This window comes from Chiloscyllium plagiosum, unplaced genomic scaffold (genome assembly GCF_037043375.1).
Source record: "Chiloscyllium plagiosum isolate Xiang-an unplaced genomic scaffold, Cpla_swu_hap1 HiC_scaffold_36, whole genome shotgun sequence".
NCBI lineage: Eukaryota > Metazoa > Chordata > Chondrichthyes > Orectolobiformes > Hemiscylliidae > Chiloscyllium > Chiloscyllium plagiosum.
Window position 1 is genome coordinate 21,452,388 of NW_028270174.1, and position 21,339 is coordinate 21,473,726.

Here is a 21,339-nt window from a genome sequence, read left to right on the forward strand (position 1 = left end):
AAAGATCTAAAGAGAGGGCTAAGAAGAGCCAGGTGGGGACATGAGAAGTTGTTGGCCGATAAGATCAAGGAAAACCCTAAGGCCTTCTATCGGTATATCAGGAATAGAAGAATGACTAGAGTAAGATTAGAGCAAAAGATAGTGGTGGAATGTTGTGAGTACAATCGGAGGACATAGGGTAAGCTTTTAATGAATACTTTTTGTCAGTATTCACATTGGAAAAGGGCAATGTTAGTGAGAGTACAAGGCTACAAGATTAGATGGGATTGAAGTTGACAAAGAGGAGGTTTTAGCAATTTTGGAAGATCTGAAAACAGATAAGTCCCCTGGGCCCCACAGGATTTATCCTCAAATTTTCTGGGAAGCAGGGAGGAGATTGCAGAGCCTTTGGCTTTGATCTTTATGTCACCATTGTCGACAAGAGTAGTGCCAGAATAGTGGAGGATAGCAAATGTTGTTCCCTTGGTTAAGAACGGGAGTCAGGACAACCCTTGTAATTGTAGGCCATGAGCCTTCCTTCAGTTGTGGGTAAGGTATTGGAAAAGGTTGAAGAGAGGATTTCTAATCATCTGGAAAGGAATGATTTGATTACGGATAGTCAGCAAAGGTCATACCTCACTAACCTTATTGAGTTCTTCAAGAAGGTGACAAAACAGGTGGATGAAGGTAAAGCAGGTGATGTGGTGGACTATTGCACAAAATACTGAATCTTGGGATTGAAGGTGATTTAGCGGTTTGGATCAGAAATTGGCTAGCTCAAAGAAGACAGAGGGTGGTGGTGATGGGAAATGTTCATTCTGGAGTTCAGTTACAAGTGGTGTGCCGCAAGGATCTGTTTTGGGACCACTGCTGTTTGTCATTTTTATTAATGGTCTGGATGTGGGGTTTAAGGATGGGTTTGTAAATTTGTGGATTTCACTAAGGTAGGCAGAATTGTGGATAGTGCCGAAGGATGTTGTGGGTTACAGAGGGACATAGTTAAGATGCAGAGCTGGGCTGAGAAGTGACAAATGGAGTTTAATGCAGAAAGATGTGAGGTAGCATACTTTGGAAGAAGTAACAGGAACACAGAGTCTGGGCTAATGGTAAAATTCTTGACAGTGGAGATGAACATAGACCTCTGTGTCCAGTGAATAAATCCCTGAAAGTTGCCACTCAAATTGATAGGGTTGTTAAGAAGGCATATGGTGTGTAGCCATTTATTGGTAGCGAGATAGATTTTCATAGCCACGAGGTCATGCTTCAACTGTACAAGACACTGGTAAGGCTGCACCTGAAGTATTATGTGCAGGTCACTGCATTATAGGAAGGATTTGGAAAGGGTTCAGAGGAGATTTACTAGGATGTTGCCTGGTATGGAAGGATGGTCTTATGAAGAAAGGCTGAGGGAACTGAGGTTGCTCTCATTGGAGAGAAGAAGGTTGAGAGGTGACTTAATCGAGATGTTTAAGATAATCAGAGGGTTAGATAGGGTCAAGAGTGAGAGCCTTTTTCCTCGGACGGTGAAGGCTAACACAAGGGGATGTAACTTTAAATTGAGGGGTGATAGATTTAGGACAGGTATCAGGTGTAGTTTCTTTATTCAGAGTAGTAGGGGCGTGGAACGGCCTGCCTGCAACAATAATAGACTCGCCGACATTAAGGCATTTAAATGGGCATGGGACATACATATGGATAATAATGGAACGATATAGTTTAAGAGGGACATCTGATTAATTTCACAGGTCGGCGCAACATTGAGAGCCAAAGGGCCTGTACTACGCTGTAACGTAAAAAGTTCTATATATGGTGACCCTCAAATTAAGCCACAGCAAGTCCTCTCTCTTTGGAAATGCAGCCCTCTGATTTGTTAAGACTATGATAACTTTAACTATGGTTTTGGATCAGACAACAGGAAGAAATTATCTGACACAATAAGTTTGCTAGGTTTTTGAAGGAATGGTAGTGTGTGTGTGTGTGTGTGTGAGAAAGAGCGTGAGAGTGAGAGAGAGAGAGAGAAAAAAGAGAGAGAGAGAGAGAAAAAAAGAGAGAGAGAGAGAGAAACAGAGAGAGAGAGAGAGAGAGAGAGAGAGAGAGAGAGAGAGAGAGAGAGAGAGAGAGAGAGAGAGCGAGCGAGCGAGCGAGCGTGTGAGTGAGAGAAAATTCACACAAGTGATTAGGGGCTGGAATATACTGCCTCAGATTTGTGGAGGCAGGATTATTCGAGGCATAGGAAAAAGAATGAGATGGTGATGGTTATTTGAAAGGGTGCAACATGCAGGGTTAAGGGAAGCAACATCATGCTTCTTTTAAGTGTTGTCTTTCACTCACTGTTCCAACGACTTTCTGACCTGCTTTGAAAAAAACATACATTTACATTCATAAAACTGAGAAACCTAGTTGGTCACAAAACAAAACTTAGCTGAGAAAATGGTGGTAAGCTTCCTTCTTGAACCACTTTCTCAGTCAGTACAGCTTTTCATTACTGGCACTATTTTGAGTTCTCTCTCCTGTACCCAGTCCATTGCCTTGTCTTCTTTTGTAAAGCAAGGCACTCAAAAACTGGATAAAACATCCTAAGTAGTGATTTTTAGGGGTTTAATATTGCTTTTCTGTTGTATTTCATTGTTAAAGCGTATAAAATTGGATGTTTTTTTACAGTTAAACACGATTCCTTTTCTCCATGTCCTGAGCTACATATCTTTTGCAGCTAAGTCTTCATAAGACCATAAGGCATAGGAGTAGAAGTAGGTTGTTCAAAAATGGAGTCCACTCGGCCATTCAACAATCTGCTAATCCTCAACTTCATTTTCCTGCCTTTCCCCCATTACCCTTGATTCCCTTACTGATTAAAATTCTGTCTCTCGCAGCCTTTAATGTACTTCACAACCCAGCCTCATCAGCCTTCTGTGGTAGAGAATTCCACAGATTCACTACTCTTACAGACAAAAAGTCCCTTCTCGTCTGTCCTAACTTGGTGACTCCATCAGAGAGGGTTCTAAAGGATGTAACTGAGAATAAGGGGGGAGAATATACTGCACTTTGACCCCTTTGGAGGGGAAAAATCTAAACAGTGAAGTGATGGCCCAGCAGAAGGTTATGAAAATATCATGATTACAAACCCATCAAAATATAGCAAAACTCCAGCCACATGTAGTCTGAGCTCTTGATTTTGGAAACAAATCACTTCAATCATTTTAACAGAAGTGCAACAAAAAAAGCACTGCGCTACTGTGGACAAAAACCACCAATTGTCAAAGGTCAGATGGTGGAATATCGGATATTTAGCATGAAAATGCAATTTCACCTGGGTCAACTTCCATTAGCACCCAGACCCAGATCCCCTGTTGCAGTTTTTTCTCTTATGTGCAGTCAAAACAAGTCTGAACCTTGCCATGGGGTAAGTTCATTGCCACCATCTTCGAAGTGCAGGGACTTTCAGGACCCGCTTAGTTTTGTGTCATAGAGGAAAACAATTTAATGGTCAGACTGGAAGAGGACCTTGTAATGAACAAGTTCATAAGAACTCGGAACAGGAGTAGGCCATCTGGCCCTTCAAGTCCGCTCCACCATTCAATAAGATCTTTTCGTGGCCTCAGCTCCACTGACCTGCTCTCTCACCATAACCTTTAACTCCTTTATCAAGAAATAAAATCTCTCTTCACTTTAAACATATTTAGTGAATTAGCGTCAACTACTTCACTGAGCAGGGAATTCCATAAATTTACAACTCTCTGGATGAAGAAATTCCTTCTCAAATTAGTCCTAAATCTGGTCCCCCTAATTTTGAGGCTATGCCCTCTTGTCCTAGTTTCACCCGCCAATGGAAACATCCTCCCTACTTCATCTCATCTATCCCCTTCATAATTTTATGTTTCTGTAAGACTCCCGCCCATTCCTCTGAATTCCAATGAATATAATCCCAGTCGACTCAGTCTCTCCTCATAAACCAACCCTCTCAACTCCGGAACCAACCTGGTGAACCTCCTCTGCACACACTCTAGGGCCAGTACCACCTTTCTCAAGTAAGGAGACCAAAACTGCCGCAGTACTCCACCAGCACCCTGTATAGCTGCAACATAACCTCCCTGTTTTTAAACTCAATCCCTTTAGCAATGAAGGACAAAATTCCATTTGCCTTCCTAATTATCTGTCTTACCTGCAGCCCAACCTTCTGTGATTCATGCACAACGACACCCAGGTCCTTCTGCATAGCAGCATGCTGCAACATTTACCGCTCAAGTAATAGATATTTTTACTGTTACTCCTACCTAATGGATGACTTCACATTTATTAACATAGTATTCCAGCTGCCAGACCTTTGCCTACTCAAAGTATCTATGTTCCTCTACAAAGTTTCATAGTTCTCTGTACACTTTGATCTCCTACTCATCTTTGCATGTTAGTAACTAGTTAAACTGATATGACAGGCATTATTGCAGAGACCTGACCATATTCCACTGAGATTCTAAGCTATTTGATCCACAAATCCATATGAAAATCATCATGTGGGTGTTGCTTAATGCAGTCATCAGTATTTTCACCGATACGAAGCACTTTTTGCTCAGCTTAATTTTCTAAGGGGGGTTATCATCTTCTTGGAGCTGGGGTCATTAACAGTCTCCCCTCACAATTATGGGCTGAATTTTAATGTCCAGATTTTAAGGTTGGTGCAAAAAGCCGATCCCAAGCCCACATTTGCTGGCCATGGGACCTGCTTGGTGACTTTATCATAGGCAGCTTCCTAACTGGCTGGGAGCGAGCCTTCTATCCAATCAATGATCCCAAAGGGATCATGTGATTCTTAGTTCCAGATTAAATTCAATAATATCTGGAATTAAGAGTCTAATGATGGCCATGAATCCATTGTTAATTGTAAGAAAGAGCCATCTAGTTCACTAACGCCCTTTAAGGAAGGAAATTTGCGACCATTACCTAGTCGGATGCCACGTGACTCCAGACCCACTGCAATGTGGTTGACACTTAACAATTAAGAATGGTAAATAAATGCTGGTCTAGCCAGTGACCTCCTCATCCCATGAATGAGCATCCCTAGGACTGAAAGTTCTGGAGCCTCAGCCCGCCACCCAGAGGCAGATCGGAGACCAAGCTGCTCAAGGGCTAAATAAATCTGAGGAGCCGACAGTTGGGGGGTGAGGGAGATTGTTGGAGCCACAGTGATGTTTTCTCTTACCCGCAGCACCTCCTTTCAGTCACCAAGCCTCCAGCCACAGGCTCTCTCAGGGAGGCTTCCTCCATTGAGTTGGTGGGAAGAGGTTGTCATGCCACTGAGGCAAAATACCTACTGCACCATAAAAACAGCCTATAACTGGGGCTTTAATTATTCTGATCAGCTGCTCATGCAGTAGGAAGCTGGTCCCACCTCTAGTAAATTGCCCTGGAGATGGGACGGTGACAGGACATGACTGGATAGGGTCTATGTAACTCCCCCAATTTCACTGGCCTTGCAAATCATTGACCCTCCATTCAATCCCTCCACTACCGTCACTCAGTAGCAGCAGCGTGTACTATCTACAAGATGCACTGCAGAAATTCACCAAAGATCCTTAGACAGCACCTTCCAAACCCACGACCATTTCAATCTAGAAGGCCAAGGGTAGCAGGTACAAGGGACCACCTGCAAGTTGCCCTCCACGCCACTCGCCGCCCTGACTTGGAAACATACCACTGTTACTTCACAATCGTTGGGTCAAAATCCTGGAATTCCCTCCCTCCGGACATTGTGGGTCAACCCACAGCAAGTGATTCAAGAAGGCAGCTCACCACCATCTTCTAAAGGGCAAATAGCGACGTGTTATCAATGTTGGCCAGCCAGCAACACCCAAGTACCACAAATGAATAAAACAAAACCCACAGTGAATATTCAGAAACATATTAACCCTTATTTATAAAGCACAAACTGAAATTTATCATTATAATCAGGTTACACAGATATCGCATTAGTGGTGCTATGAATTAAAAAAAAACAAAGATAGAATAGTACAGAGCAGGATATCAACTGCAATAAACTGACCTCCGACTGTAGTAGGAAACTAGGTACCTAGCAACCAACAAGAAATGGATAGACACTGATCGATTTTCCACTAGCCTCACTGCACATTTTTGAAATGTGAATTAACATGGAGGAAGTAATCAGGACAGATCATTTGCACACTTGAGAACTAAATGTTTGGACAGCAAAAGATGCCATTGCAGGACAAAAGAGGAAAGGTTTCGGGAGGGAGATGAACATACAAATAAGGAACAGGAGTTGGCCATTCAGCTCCTCAAGCCTAATCTGCTATTCAATAACATCATGGGTGATCGGTTTGTATTTCGAATTCCACATTCCCATCTAATCGAGATAACCTTCGATCCCACTGCCTGATAAAAATCTCTCCTCTGTCTTGCTGTGACCATATGAATTAGGAGCAGATACTGTGGTATAAATAGCTGTGACCAGTTTGCGACAGCTTGGGAGAGACAATATACCTATATCAGTCATGTGGGATACCACTTGTGATTTTGATGAAAGCTATTTTTAAGATTAGATTCCCTACAGTGTGGAAACAGGCCCTTCGGTTCAACAAGTCCACACCGACCCTCCGAAGAATAACCCACCCAGACCCATTTCCCTCTGTAAGCACCTAGTGCTATGGACAATTTAGCATGGCAAATTCACCTAACCTGCACATCTTTGGATTGTGGGATGAAACCGGAGCATCCACAGGAAGCCCACACAGAGGAAAATGTACAAACTCCTCACAGGCAGTCACCTTGAGGCTGGAATCGAACCTGGGTCCCTGGCGCTGTGAGACAGCAGTGCTAACCACGGAGCCACCATGCCACCCCAAGCAGAATCATGACTGGAGAGGATTTAAAATCATGTTGCAGAGACTGATGGATTTGGGAAGTGAAAACACATGCAAGGATTTGGACAGGAATGTGAAGTTGAAGATGTAAGAGGGAATTTACAAAAGTAGGGCAAATTCAACCTGGCCAATTAGCAATCCATTAGTCTACACTGGATCACCGTTAAGTGATAGATGGTGCAATCAACAGTGTTATCAAGCTTAACAATAACCTGGTCAGTTATGTCCAATTTGGGTTCTGCCAGGGTCACTCAGCTCCTGACCTCATTACAGCCTTAGTTCAAACATGGACAAAAGAGTTGAGTTCAAGAGGTGACAGAAGTGTGACAGTCCTTGGCATCAAGGCAGCATTTGACTGTGTGTGGCATCAATGAGCCCGAGCAAAACTGGAATGAATAGGAATCAGCGGGCAATCTCTCCGCTCGGAGAAAGTGAGGACTGTAGATGTTGGAAATCAGAGTCCAGAGGGTGTTGCTGGGAAAGCGCAGCAGGTCAGGCAGCATCCGAGGAGCAGGAAAATCGACGTTTTGGGCATAAACCCTTCATTTCCTTCCTGATTAATCATTTGTTTCAAAGCGGGTAGAGAGTATTTTCAAAATTACAGAAAATGCACAACACTCTGCAAAACAGGAAAACTTTAAAAGCATCTCGTACAAAAAGCACAGAAGGTTATAAATGTCAAGTAATGTCAATCAGTTTCATATTAACATTAAAACTAACAAAAATTAGTTAGCATTAATCAAAATGCTCCAAAACATTAGTACATTGATTACTTTATTTAACTTCCCTTGCTTCAAATTTAATTTTATTGCTGATTTTCTATTGCAGATTGAGTCCATATTCCACCAGAGGAAATTTATCTCTCACCAGCAAGTTTAAAAGTACTTAGAAAGCAAGTTTACAACTTGGGATCTTCATTATGTTTCTGATTTTTTTCTTTGTTATAGGTCAGCAACATGGATGGCAGGCAGATTTTTAGACAATTCATTAAATTGAAAGCTAGACTATAACCTGATGGTAATGTTCATCATTTTTGCACTTGTTGAAGAAATCTCCTGCTGTCTAGTTAATAGTAAAACACTTTTCCTCTTCTGCATTCTATTGTTGGCATTGGAACTGTTGTGAAAACAGAACAGAAACAGCATGAAATTTCCTGTAAAATGTCTCCAACACAAAGCTTAAAATCTCAGCTTGGCAAAGCATCCTTTGTCTGCAACAGCATGAACCATGCTCTATTTCTCACAAATAGCTATTCTGGTAAATTCTCCGTGAGAGAGTGCCAATTTATCAAATGGAAGGTATTTATCTGCTATTAGAAACAGGATCGAAACTACGGAGATCATACAGCTCAGTCAACAGAACTATAGTCCCTCAGTCAAACTGGGATTCAGACACAGGTCTCTGCGTAAAAAGGAACACACTTGAATTCCATCCAGCTTTTAAATTCTGATAGGCTGCTCCAATTAGTAAATTTGACATTGATGGCTCATGCACTGGATTTTGTAGGAATGAAAGCATCTGAATAATAGAGGAACAGAGAATGGTGCCTTTGTTGTTTCTTAATTCCAAGATTACAAACACCAAATTGCCTCAACTCATTTGCCCATTCCTCCCTTGTAGCATTATCTTAAATTCCTGGTCTTGTAGACTATTGTATATTGTTTTAAATGGCTTCTAAAACAGGACTGTGAAACATTTGACTTTTCTTTGCACCTATGATAATTTGGATATCAATAATCTGTGTTCTGTTTGTGTTCAGAAGCAAAATTACATCCTGTAAATTCCAATTATTCAATTCTGACCATTCACAATGATTTTTAAAAAAATCTTAATTACAAGACTATTTCCACAGCGTTCATGTCCTACCTGATTAGGGAATGCGATTTTATGCAACTTTGAACTTCAATATGTTCTAACAATGATTGAATTTGTCTTTGATATCTGACATCATTTAAATATGAAATGATGTTTTACATTACCAAACTGACTGAGAATAAATAAATCAAGTTTTGCATTACTTCTCATCTGTAATTAAACCAAAGTGAAACAATTTTATTTGTTATTTTCCTGTTGGGGTTAATTGGGGTCCATCAGCTGAAATATGGCCATTAGGACAATAGCATGCATTCAACACCTTGAACGGTATCTTACTGAAGGGCCACAATTGAGTGGTTTGTGTCTGGTCTGTACCAGAAATAGCTGAACTAAACTTGTGGCTTGCTACTTCAAATAAAAATGGACACACAGAGAAGTAAATCTACTTTGTCCAATAAACAGAAAAATTAAAATTTAGTTTTCATGTAGTTTGTTGGATTGAACACCATGATAAATATGATATGTTTGGAGTGCTGCCCCATATGTTAGCTCACATAGCACATACCACATAACTGGGTTCCATTTGGGGAAGAGTTTTGAAGTTTATCAGCAACCTAACTATTTATGTTTCTATTATTTCACAGCCTTGAGTTCTATGTTCACTAATGTTACTGTATATCACATGTACAGAACTGACTAACTGAACACACTACACTGAATCCATTGCAAGAAGAGTATGACTGGAGGTAAATTCAATAACATTACACCAGAACATCTTGTGATGTAATGTAACTATCTTCAAGGTACAGGGCCTGTCTCATTTGGAACCATGCAATAACACAACCTTTTTCCCCGGTGTAGGGGACCCTTTTTCATAGAATGGACAATCATTTGTATGCATATATTATCTCCACAGGGTTGGATGATGTGTTACTGGACATGACTAGATCTAGTCCTTATAAACGTAGCACAACTTGGCTAGGGAGCACACTGTGGTGTGCTGTCTGTGGGCTTGGATGGATATCTGACATTCGTTGTAAAAGTATGGTTACTGTCTGGCTTAATAGCCTCATCCTCCTGTGTGAGGTGGTTGATGATGTAAAAGTTTGGGCATGTTGCCTATTTCTTCGCAGAACTTGACCATTGCACATTGCAACAAGCATCTTTCCATGAATTGAAAAGTGTGGCGCTGGAAAAGCGCAGCAGGCCAGGCAGCATCCGAGGAGCAGGAGAATCGACGTTCGGGCATAAGCCCTTCTTCAGGAATGAGGCTGGTGTGCCAAGCGGGCTGAGATAAAAGTTGGGGGGGGGGGGGGGGGGGAGCGCTGGGAATATGATAGGTGGAAGGAGGTGAGGGTGAGGGTGATAGGCTGGAGAGGGGGTGGGGGTGGAGAGGTCGGGAAGAAGATTGCAGGTCAAGAGGGTGGTGCTGAATCCTGGGGGTTTAGTTCCAACCCCCGGATTCAGCACCGCTCTCTTGAACTACAATTTTCTTCCCGACCTCTCTGCCCCCACCCCCTCTCCGGCCTATCACCCTCACCTTCACCTCCTGCCATCTCTCGTATTCCCAGCACCCCTCCCCCAAATTCCCCCCACCCCCTCCCCATCTTTTATCTCAGCCCACTTGGCACACCAGCCTCATTCCTGAAGTAGGGCTTATGCCCGAACATCGATTCTCCTGCTCCTCGGATGCTGCCTGGCCTGCTACGCTTTTCCAGCACCACACTTTTCAACTCTGGTCTCCAGCATCTGCAGTCCTCACTTTCTCTTAGTTGACCTTTCCATGAACCCATGTGTTCATATGCCAACCTCAAATGTTTATGCGTTCTCCTTGTTCAAGTTGAGATAACTATCTGCATGTTGATTGATCATGCTCTTAAACCATTTCTCCCTCCTTTCCAACAGTGCACCGTGCACATGTAGTTACATATATATATGTGTGTGTGTGTGTGTGTGTGTGTGTGTGTGTGTGTGTGTGTGTGAGGGGTAGGAATTGTGCAGATCTGTCATCCAAACAGAACTGCCAATGAAGGTTAATGGTTGCCTCAAGGAGATTTAACATAGCTGTCAGAAAATATTGGCAAGTCACTTTACATTGGCTATCATGGAATTAACTATAAGACCCAAAGACCGTAAGACACAAAAAAACTGCAGGGTCAGTCAGCTGTGCGGGTTTACTTCGGTTTGTTTCACTTACCACGCAGTAAGTGAATTGCTTTTTCTCTCTCCTTTTTAAAGTGCCATTATTTTGATCCTTTTTTTTGCTAGGATTCCAAAACAACACAACAGCTTATAAAATAGTAATTACTGCTCTAATTTGAGGAAATCAGCTCCAGCACTGAAATAAACTCAAAATAAAACGAGCAACTCTTATAGCCATAATTTTTCACATTGTCCATCTTGGGTATCAATAGTAAGTTTGCAGATGACACCAAAACTGGAGGTATAGTGGACAACGAAGGAGGTTACCTTAGAGTACAACAGGTACTTGATCAGATAGGCCAATGGGCCGAGGAGTGACAGAGAGAGTTTAATATAGATAAATGTGAGGTGCTACATTTTGGAAAGGCAAATCAGGCAGGACGTTTTTTTTTTTTAAGATTACTTACAGCATGGAAACAGGCCCTTCAGCCCAACAAGTCCACACTGACCCGCCGAAGCGCAACCCACCCAGACCCATTCCCCTACATTTACTCTTTCACCTAACACTACAGACAATTTAGCATGGCCACCCGGAGAAAACCCACGCAGACGTGGGGAGAATATGTAAACTCCACACAGACAGTCATCCGAGGCTGGAATCGAACTTGGGACTCTGCTGCTGTGAGACAGCAATGCTAACCACTGAGCCACCGTGATCTTCCAGCCAAGTCACCGTGATCTTCCAAGGAAGTTTTGAAAAGTCAAACTGATGCATCAACTATCTCACTAGCCACTTCTTTTAAGATCCAAGGATGAAAACCATCAAGACGTGGGACTTGTCAATCCGCGGATCCAACTTTACTGTGGACTACTTCTCTGGTAATTGTAATTTTCTTGAGATTCTCCCACTTGCCAATTCCTGATTGACAGCTACTTATGGGATCATATTTTATCCTCTATAGTGGAAAACAAATAAAAAAGACCAGTTCAATTCATCTGCCATTTCTTTATTTTCCATTAATTCCTCAGAGTAAGTTTTTTTTTAACAGGCCCAACACTCACTTTGTTAATGGCGTTCTTCTTTAAATAGCTGTTGAAACTCTTACTCTATTAGTGAATTTTGTTTCATACTTGAAAGTTCTTAATCCTATATTCATTCTTTGCTTTTTAAAACATATTCTGCCCAATTCTTTTGACCAAACTCCCAGCTTTTCACAAATTTATAGCTTTTCTTTGAGTTTAAAACTCTTTTTTTTCTTTTTATTAACTATGGATAATAGATCCTTGTTTGGAATTTTTCTCTCACTTGAATGTATCTATTCTGTGTGTTCTGAAATGTCCCTTTAAAAATCTATTGCTTTATCCTTTAAACTAATTTACCAGTTCACGTTTTTTAGCTTTGCTTTAATACCCTCATAATTGCCAGGATGTGGAATGCTGGTATTAGACTGGGGTAGACAAAGTTAAAAATCACATGACACCAGGTTATAGTCCAACAGGTTTATTTGGAAGTACAAGTTTTCTCAGCACTACTCCTTCATCAGGCAGCTAGCTGTTGGACTATAACCTAATGTTTTGCGATTTTTAACCTTATAATTATCCTTATTCAAGTTTAAGTCAAGAGCTTGAGATCATGAAACAGTCTTAGAGGTGTACTGTCTGTCTGATCTGAAAAGTTTAATATTACAACAAACCCAAAATAGTTCTCTCTCGGTTCAAGTACGTTTTGCTGGTTCTCTGCACTTCCTCTTTGGGCTATACACTAACAAGCCCTCTGACAACTCCATTCAAGGTAATTCCTATCAGATGAAAAAGATCTAGCCTGAACCAATCACATTTTAAAATCAATTTTTGCTCACAATGCTACCGTACTGGTACAATTTACTATGTTAACGGCATTATATGAATGCAAGCTACTATTATTGTTGTAATATGAACAGAGACAGTCAGGTGACTGTTATGTATTTACTACAAGTCACGTGAAGGAGTTTCCAGCACATAATCCAGACCACAATCGACAATAACTGAGGGAGAGACACGTCCCAACTTGTGGAGATGTTTGATGGGAATGACTCAGTCTGGTGAAAACCCAAAAAAAAAAACTAGGCAGGGCAAAGCAATAATTGATTATAAAACATTATACTGTCAATAGCATGCGTATATTCTTTCCATGCCAGAGGAAAGCAAATCAATGTGAAGAGAAGTGAGATACATTAGCAGCATTACAAGATGATGCATTCAATAAATTAAAGTCACAAAACGAAACCTGATGACCACTGGTTGCCATTATTATACCAGTTTTTCAATGCGCCAATCAGTTATTCAGCTCAAACATGTAAATGCCTCTGTGCCAGCCTGACTGCAGCCTAATTACTTTCAATCCAGTTCCTCAAAGCTGTACCCATTACTTAGGTTTGACAAGATGTCAGAAGTTCAGACTGTTCAGTGAATTATTTCCACTGATTCAACATGATCGGTGTCATCACACGGCATGAGCACTAATATTCGGGTTCCTTCTTTACCCAGGCAGGAGGTCAATTAGGTTAATCACAATGGACAAGAAATAAGTTCAATTTAAAAGCAGAAAATTGTAAAAGGCTCAAAAATTTAAGCAATAAAATCAACAATTACTTAAACTGTTATTAGATGTCAGCTGTCGTGTTTCATATTGATACAGATATACAGGTACCAACGATATTTAGATTGTCATTCATTACTGCTATTTTTTTGTTTTGTCATCACACAGTATCAGTCACATGTTGTACACACTGTTTTGCTGATTGAACTCTACACTGGCTCACTGAAGCACTGCTACATTAAATGGCTATTTTCCAACTCACAGATCTGGAAAATGGACTTTAATCAATGACTACAAGACCTTATTATACCTCTATCTGACAAATGGGGCCTATGTACCAAAAGATGGTGTATTTATGACCATCTAAGTCGTCAGGCTTGTTGAATCTCATTGTAATTCCACGCAGTGCTGCAGCCTGAGAGATTCACATGTTGGCGATTCGCTTACTGTATTGTTAAACTATTTGTCTTTGCAAAATCAATGCTGTAATACAAATTTGGAACAGTTGAAATGTTAATTTTATGGTAAAAATGGTTTCAGAATCATTTTGCTGAACCATTAACAATGAAACAAAAATTAAAGAAGGAGAACGATTCTCCTTGTTTCTGGATTAGAAACAGGAACTTCATCAGGAAAAATCCCCCACAAATAACTGCTTCCTATCTATAGGAAAGCACACAAGCACTATTCAGAAACAAGGAAAAACAATAACTCAGTCATTCAAAGATAGAAATGAAAGATTGCTCTCCTACATTCCAAAGATAAGGTGCAAACACACCCCCAAGGCCATAAAAAGACCCTCACATTCTGAAAAACTGAAATATAAATGGTAAGTAAATACTAGACTATTAGTTCTGACAAAAGCTCTCTGCCTGAAGTTGCATTACTCCTCCACATTTTTCTAATCAGTTATCAGTGAGAAAATATTCCCATTTGTCATTGTTGAATTGGAAGCAGAGGCTTCATTCTCTCCCAGATATTGCTGTTATTTATTATTGTTGTTAATAGAGTCATGTTCATAACCATTCCGGTTTGTTGTTTTAATCTGAACTGTTCCCTCCATGCACGTTGCTGATAAGTTCATCTCGTTGCATTGTCATCTATTCTAACTCATTCAGGCTGAGTTGCCACTGTAGACGGAAGTATCAAAGAGGATTCTGTGCCTTATCGAAATCTGTGGCTGTGAAGCAGAAATTTCTGCTCCTTTCTTCCTATTTCCCTAAGAATTGCTGAATTCTTCACATCCCTTCATCTTTGCCTTCTTCTAGAACCTGCAAGCTTTTAAAACGAAACTTGGTGCCACCAACTCATTGACTCCTAGATGAAACTTATTTTTCTTTTGTAAGTTTTCATCTCACTGTTGACCTGGATTGTCAGAGCCCTGCACTATAGTTTAGCAATACAAAGAATTTTATGGGACTGTCAGTACTGTAATTAAAATATAGTCCTCTCATGAAACGAGCAAACATTGCATTTACACAGCACTATTCAAAGCCTCAGAAGATTGTCATTTTCTAGTTCCGCTATCCCATACTTTATAATCTAAATATTATTGTTTCATTCAGCTCTCAATATATTGTATTCCATGAAGGTGGCTAAAATAATCATTTGCAACATGAAGATATAATTGTTTAGCCATATTTTTAAAAATCCAAATTACACACACACGCACACACACACACGCAAGGAAAAAAATGCATCTTTCTCCGCAGTTTGGGAACTTTGGGAATAAAAATATTTTTGGCTGATGCTTTTTAGTTATGCATTCTCTGATCTGTATATGTAAGCTCAGAAAATGGTCCACATGGTCATGTTTATAGCAGAACACAGATTGAAAAGAGAGAAAATACATCATTTATATGAATACTGAACCAGAAATCTGCCCATTTTGAAAGTGTTGGAATTCATTATGCTCAACACCATTGCATAATATAAAAGGGGTTAAAGTTTTTAAATCTAATGTATGGTGGAAACAGTACATAATCTAAGTTGAGATTTTCTTTTGCCTACCTCAATCCAGTCTTCAGATAGATATTGAAAACGATCAAAACCTATACATCTTTTCAACCATGACAGACACTGACATTGTCCATACTCCATGGACCATCCAAGTTTCCTTGGCTCAATGGTAAGTGAAACCAAGAGAAATCAAGGGAGGTGCTGATGCAAGAAGAGAACAAGAAGAGATTGCTGACCTTGGGCAGCACGTTCAGAGATCATGTTGTGCCAAATGAATAAGAGTTATTCAAGAGACCAGTTTGGTTGACAACATAAATTTTCCCAAAGCTGGACTGCAGACTTACCCGCTCCCTGAGCTGTCAAACTCTCGATTGAACCATTAGGAGAGCGACTGCAGATGGAAATTTCAGCTAAGTAATTGCCAACCAACATTCAGCTACAGGGTGACTCTAACATTTCAACTATGACTGTAAATCTGCAATTGGAGAATGAGTACTTACATTTGGCATGTTTGTCACATAGTGCCGCTGCCCTCATGTCACAGAGTCGCAATGTTCCTTTGCTGCTGCTGTAAACCAATAGGTTACAATGGTGGGGGTGGAATTCAGCAGCTGTGATCACTTCAGTTAACTCTTCCATGTCTACAGGCTTAATATCTACAATATCTGGGTTAAAGACTTCATTAAGGAAAAACACATTTGCAACAACAGATAAATACTACATGAATATTTTGCAAAGGAGCATAAAAGAACACATTTTACAGAAACAGTGATACTAATGTTCTTGACCTATTCCATACAAGGTAAGCATCAAACAGGGCGTTCTGAACTAATCATTCTCAAGAGAAGACTGGCCAATAATACAAGCAACATTTTTCATTATTAATGTCCACCCACTAAAGTTATAAAAGTTTGATGAAGTCTTGGTTTACCTCAGTATCTTTTTGTGCATTTACCGACTTTTCAAAGAAAGTATGAGCCACAAAATCCCAAAAAATATGACGTGTCTTCATTATCATTAAATATTCTGGCTTTTATCATAATGCAGTATTTCCCAGTGTGTTTTATTTTCGGATATTCAGATTTCACAAAAGGTCCAGCATTTCAAAATTGTCAGGCAATTGTTCGTCAAATCTCCCTCTGGAAATTGGAACATTTTTGACTTGATAAGTTACTGACAGTTTAACAGAATGTGAATTATAGAGTCAAAGATCTGTAGAAGCATAGAAATAGACCCATCCATCCAACTCGTCCATGCTGACCAGATATTCTAAATTAATCTCGTCTCATTTGCCCAGGGTTTGGCCCATATCCCTCTAAACCATTCCTATTCATATTCCCATCCAAATGCCTTTTAAATGCTGTAATTGTACCAGCATTCACCACCTCCCATGGCAGCTCTTTCCATACACACATGAAATTTATGCACGAAATAGTTGCCCATTTAGGTCTCTTTTAAATCTTTCCCCTTTCACCTTAAACCCACTAGCTTTGGACTCCCCTTCCTGGGGAAAAGAACTCAGCTTTTCAGTCTCTGTCCCTCATGATTTCATAAACCTCTATAAGGTCACTGATGCACCAGGGAAAACAGCCCTGGCCTATTCAGCCTCTCACTATAGCTCAAATCCTCCAACCTTGGCAACATCCTTGTAGATCTTTACTGAACCCTTTTAAGTTTCACAACATTCTTACCATAGCAGGGAGACCAGAACCGCACACAATATTCCAAAAGTGGCCTCACCAATGTCCTGCAACATGACCTCTCAATTCCTCTACTCAATGTATTGACCAATAAAGGCAAACATACCAAATGCCTTCTTCGCTATCCTGTCTACTTGTAACTCCACTTTCAAGGAATTATGAACCTGCACTCCAAGACACCTCTGTTCAGCAACACTCCCCAGGACCTTACCATTGTGTGTGCAAGTCCTGCCTTGTTGGATTCTGTCTTATCCAGAATAGAAACAGTGACAAATGCCACTGTATGTCTTGACACCACATTCACTACCTTTTCTAATAACCTTATATAACTGAAGAAAATGCTTCACCTAAACAATATAATAGCTCCACAAGGCTGTGTGTAAATGCATGACTACACAATTCGCTGTTTTTTGGATGAGACCTGGGTGCTTTGTAGGAGAGAGGGGAAGTAACATTAATTGAGATTTATCAGGTGAAGAGGGTACAGTATGAGACCCCTATAGTTAACTGCAGACTTTACTACTGAAAGCATTGCAAGTTCAACAAGAATCTGTGACAAGGGAAACAAACCGGGGGAAGAAAGATCCAAATGCAAATTTTTTTAAAAATGTAACATGTAATCAACATCTCTGTATTTGTTCATTCGCAATCCCATTGAAAAATCAGACTTTGTTAAATAAATATCTTGCATTGTGCTGATCTAATACTTATTTTGCAATCCAGTTGTCTGCTCCAAGTCTCAGCAAGATGCAACTGGTAAAGGGATCGAAGTGGAATTGGAAGGCAAACTATTTTCAGGGGTTTGTTTGTGGCTAGACTATAGGCACCAACACAAAGATTTGAAAGTAAGTCAAATATTTTCTTTTCTGGTGAGCAATGGGGTATGACATTAAGATCCAGAATATTAAAGCATGTACAATAGTGGGTACACTGGTCATAATCTTCCAGGAACCCTTACATTCTGAAAAGGTCCCAGAGGATAGAAAATCTGCCCATGTAACCGCACAAGTATCTGTAGGCCAGTTAGTTTAACATCTGTGATTTGGAAATTGTTAGAGTCAACAAAGGATGCAATGGAGAATTAGGAGTACATAATATGATCAGCAGAGTCAGCATGGTTTCATGAAGGGGAACTCATGCCTGACAAATTCACCAGAATTCTTTGAGAAGATGACAAGCAGGATAGATAAAGAAGACACAGTAGATGTAACATACTTGGATTTTCAGAAGACATCTGGTAAGGTACCACATTAGGCTGCTTAATAAGCTAGAAGCCCATGATGATGGAATATGGTTACAGAATGGCTAACTATTAGAAGACAGAATTTGGATAAGGGGGCCATTTTAAGAATGGCAATCCATAACTTGTGGTGTGCTATAATAATCAGTGCTCAGTGGCTACATTTGTCTAAAACATATCTTAATGAGAGAGGAGGAAAGCAAATGTACTATAGCCATTTTTGTGTCATTCACCAATATAAGTGGGAAAGCAAGTAGTTAAGAATGTACAGCATCTGCAAACAGATAGATAAGTTAAACAATTACATTTCATTTGTAGGTTTATGCCTAATGTTAGAAAATGTGAGGTCATACACTTTGGCAAGATGAATCGAGGAGCTCAACATTATTTCAATGGAGAAAGACTGCAGAAAGCTACAGAGCAGAGGACTTTGGGAATCATTACCAGAAATCACAAAAAAATCTAGCAAACAGGTTCAGAGGGTATTAGGGAAGGTGAATAGAATATCAGCCTTTATTTAAAAGGGAATGAAGTATAAAAGTAGGGAGGGTTTTCTAAAATGATACAGTGCACTAGTCAGACTACAGCTGGAGTACTATGAATAGTTTTGAGCCAGTTATCTGAAGTAAAACACACTCATATTGGAGAGAGTACAGATAACATTCATTGGGCTGGTACAACAATGAAAAGACCGTCTTATGATGAGAGATTGAGTAGATTAGGCTTGTACTCATTGGAATTTAGAAGAATGAGAGGTAATCTTAGTGAAACGTACAAGCTCCTGAGGAGACTTGATAGCATAGAAACCAACATGTCATTTCTCCTTGTGCCAGAGCCTTGGACCATAGGACATAAGTTCAGAATAAAGTGTGGCAAATTTAAACTGAGAGGAGATTTTTCTTCTGTCAGAGGGTAGTGCGTCTGTGGAATTCTTTAGCATGGGGGATGTTGAGTATGGATCATTGAGTGCCATTAGATAAATTTCTTACTAGTTTAAAAATCTAAGGGTGAAAGGGAAAACATAGGAAAGTTGAACTAAGGATTATCAGATCAGCTACAATTCACTGAATGGCATAACAGGCTCAATGGGCAAAATGGCCTACTTCTGCTATTAGGTCATCTGACCTTAAAAGGAGGAAATTACATGTGGGAACAAAGCTTCTCATTTTAAAGTAACTCAACTCCAAGATGCCCAAGCTTTTTCAAAAACAGGTCAATTTATTTGTTGATGAGCATTTCTGGCTAGGGTTGCATTTGTTGTCCATTTCTAATTGCCCAGATGGCAGTGTAAGAGTTAAGCACATTGGTGAGAGTCTGGTATGTCAGTCAGACTAGGTAAGGATGGCATTTTTGGGCCTGCCCAGTGGCTTAGTGGTTAGCACTGCTGCCTCACAGTGCCAGAGACCCGGGTTTGATTCCAGCCTCGGGTCTGTGTGGAGTTTGCACAATCACCAAGTGTCTGTTGGTTTTCCTCCGGGTGCTCTGGTTTCCTCCCACAATCTAAAAATGTGAAAGTCAGGTGAATTGGCCAGGCTAAATTGCATATTAGTCAGAGGAAAATGGGTCTAATCTCCTTCTCTAAAGACCAATGAACGAACGCTTTTATGACAATCAGCTGTTTTTGCAGAGTCATCATTAAATGAGCTTTCTTACTGAATTCAAATTTTACGAGTCACCATGGTGGGATTCAAACCTATGCCAACAGAACATCACCCTGGAGTTCTGGATTCCTAATCCAGTGACATTACCGCTATACCATTTCCCCAATATTTTGGAGCTGCAACCCAATGGACCATGCATAATTTAGTAACAGAGAAAGTCGGTCCGACATAATGATTATTAAACACAACTTCTGATGCCAAAGTCACTTGAAATTTCTTGGTTTATTTTGGATTCCATCAGATAAGGTTGTTGGACATGTTATATTCAAGGCTAATAAAAACTTCCTAAAGCCTGCATTTATTGCCCATCCTTCATGGCCCAGTAGGCAGCTAAACGTTTGGCAGATTATTGGGAGTCTGGAATTACATGTAGGTCAGTTCAGGTCAGAAAGGTAGATTTCCTTCCCTAAAACGACATCAGTGAACAAATATGCTTTTATAACAATCAATAGTGGTTATGGTCTCTATTGGCAAAATAATGCATGCGAGAATAGTTTCAGGAGATAATACTGCTATCTTCTCTTTAAAACTTTTGCATTGATATCGCGAACTAAATTACAAGGCTCATTTTTCATGGAAGTCTAACTCAATTGCTGGAAGTTATTCCCATGCTGATCCAGGTCAGCCATTTTTCATGCTAATAATTTCTAAATGTATTCTAAACAAGCTCTCCAAGAAGGCTCCTAGAACCAGTGAGCCAAGCAGAATATTGCAGCTCCATTACTTTTAAACAGCACAACAACAAGACCTATTAAGGACGATTTGAACACAACATCTGAACAGGATTAACATCTGTTGAAGAACATTATCAATGCAAAACAATATAACTTGATACTTGAAGTTCCCATTTAACAAGTACAAACAATTCATCAATGAACATTAAGTAATAACACAATAGTGAACCATGTAGTGAAACTGTTCATATATAGGTAAACATTGGTATGCTCCTGAAATCTGTTGACACCACAAAAACAAGTAGCAGTCACCACACAGAAAGGATTAGATTAGATTACTTAGATTACTTACAGTGTGGAAACAGGCCCTTCGGCCCAACAAGTCCATACCGACCCTCCGAACAGCAACCCATCCAGACCCATTCCCCTATATTCACCTAACACTACGGGCAATTTAGCATGACCAATTCACCTAACCTGCACATTTTTGGGCTGTGGGAGGAAACCGGAGCACCCGGAGGAAACCCACGCAGACACGAGGAGAATGTGTAAACTCCACACAGACAGGTGCCTGAGGTGGGAATTGAACCCGGGTCTCTGGCGTTGTGAGGCAGCAGTGCTAACCACTGTGCCACCGTGCTGCCCACTAAGTATCACTTTATCAATAAAGTATCACTTAAGTGATACTTTATTATGAAAACACATCTGGCAGTAATTTC

The 21,339-nt window shown here is 40.3% G+C and overlaps 1 protein-coding gene across 6 annotated transcripts in view; it reads right to left on the reverse strand.

Moving 5' to 3' along the window:
• Positions 1-21,339, reverse strand: part of LOC122539411 (serine/threonine-protein phosphatase 2A 55 kDa regulatory subunit B gamma isoform) — a 370,044-nt gene that overhangs the window by 93,203 nt on the left and 255,502 nt on the right. For all 6 annotated transcript variants that reach the window (XR_015753322.1, XM_043674219.2, XM_043674221.2 and 3 more), the window contains one exon: positions 15,846-16,010. Coding sequence is in view for 5 of the 6 variants with exons in the window: in XM_043674219.2 (XP_043530154.1) it covers positions 15,846-16,010 (165 nt within the window). In the remaining variant the exon portion in view is untranslated. The remainder of the gene's footprint in view (positions 1-15,845; positions 16,011-21,339) is intronic.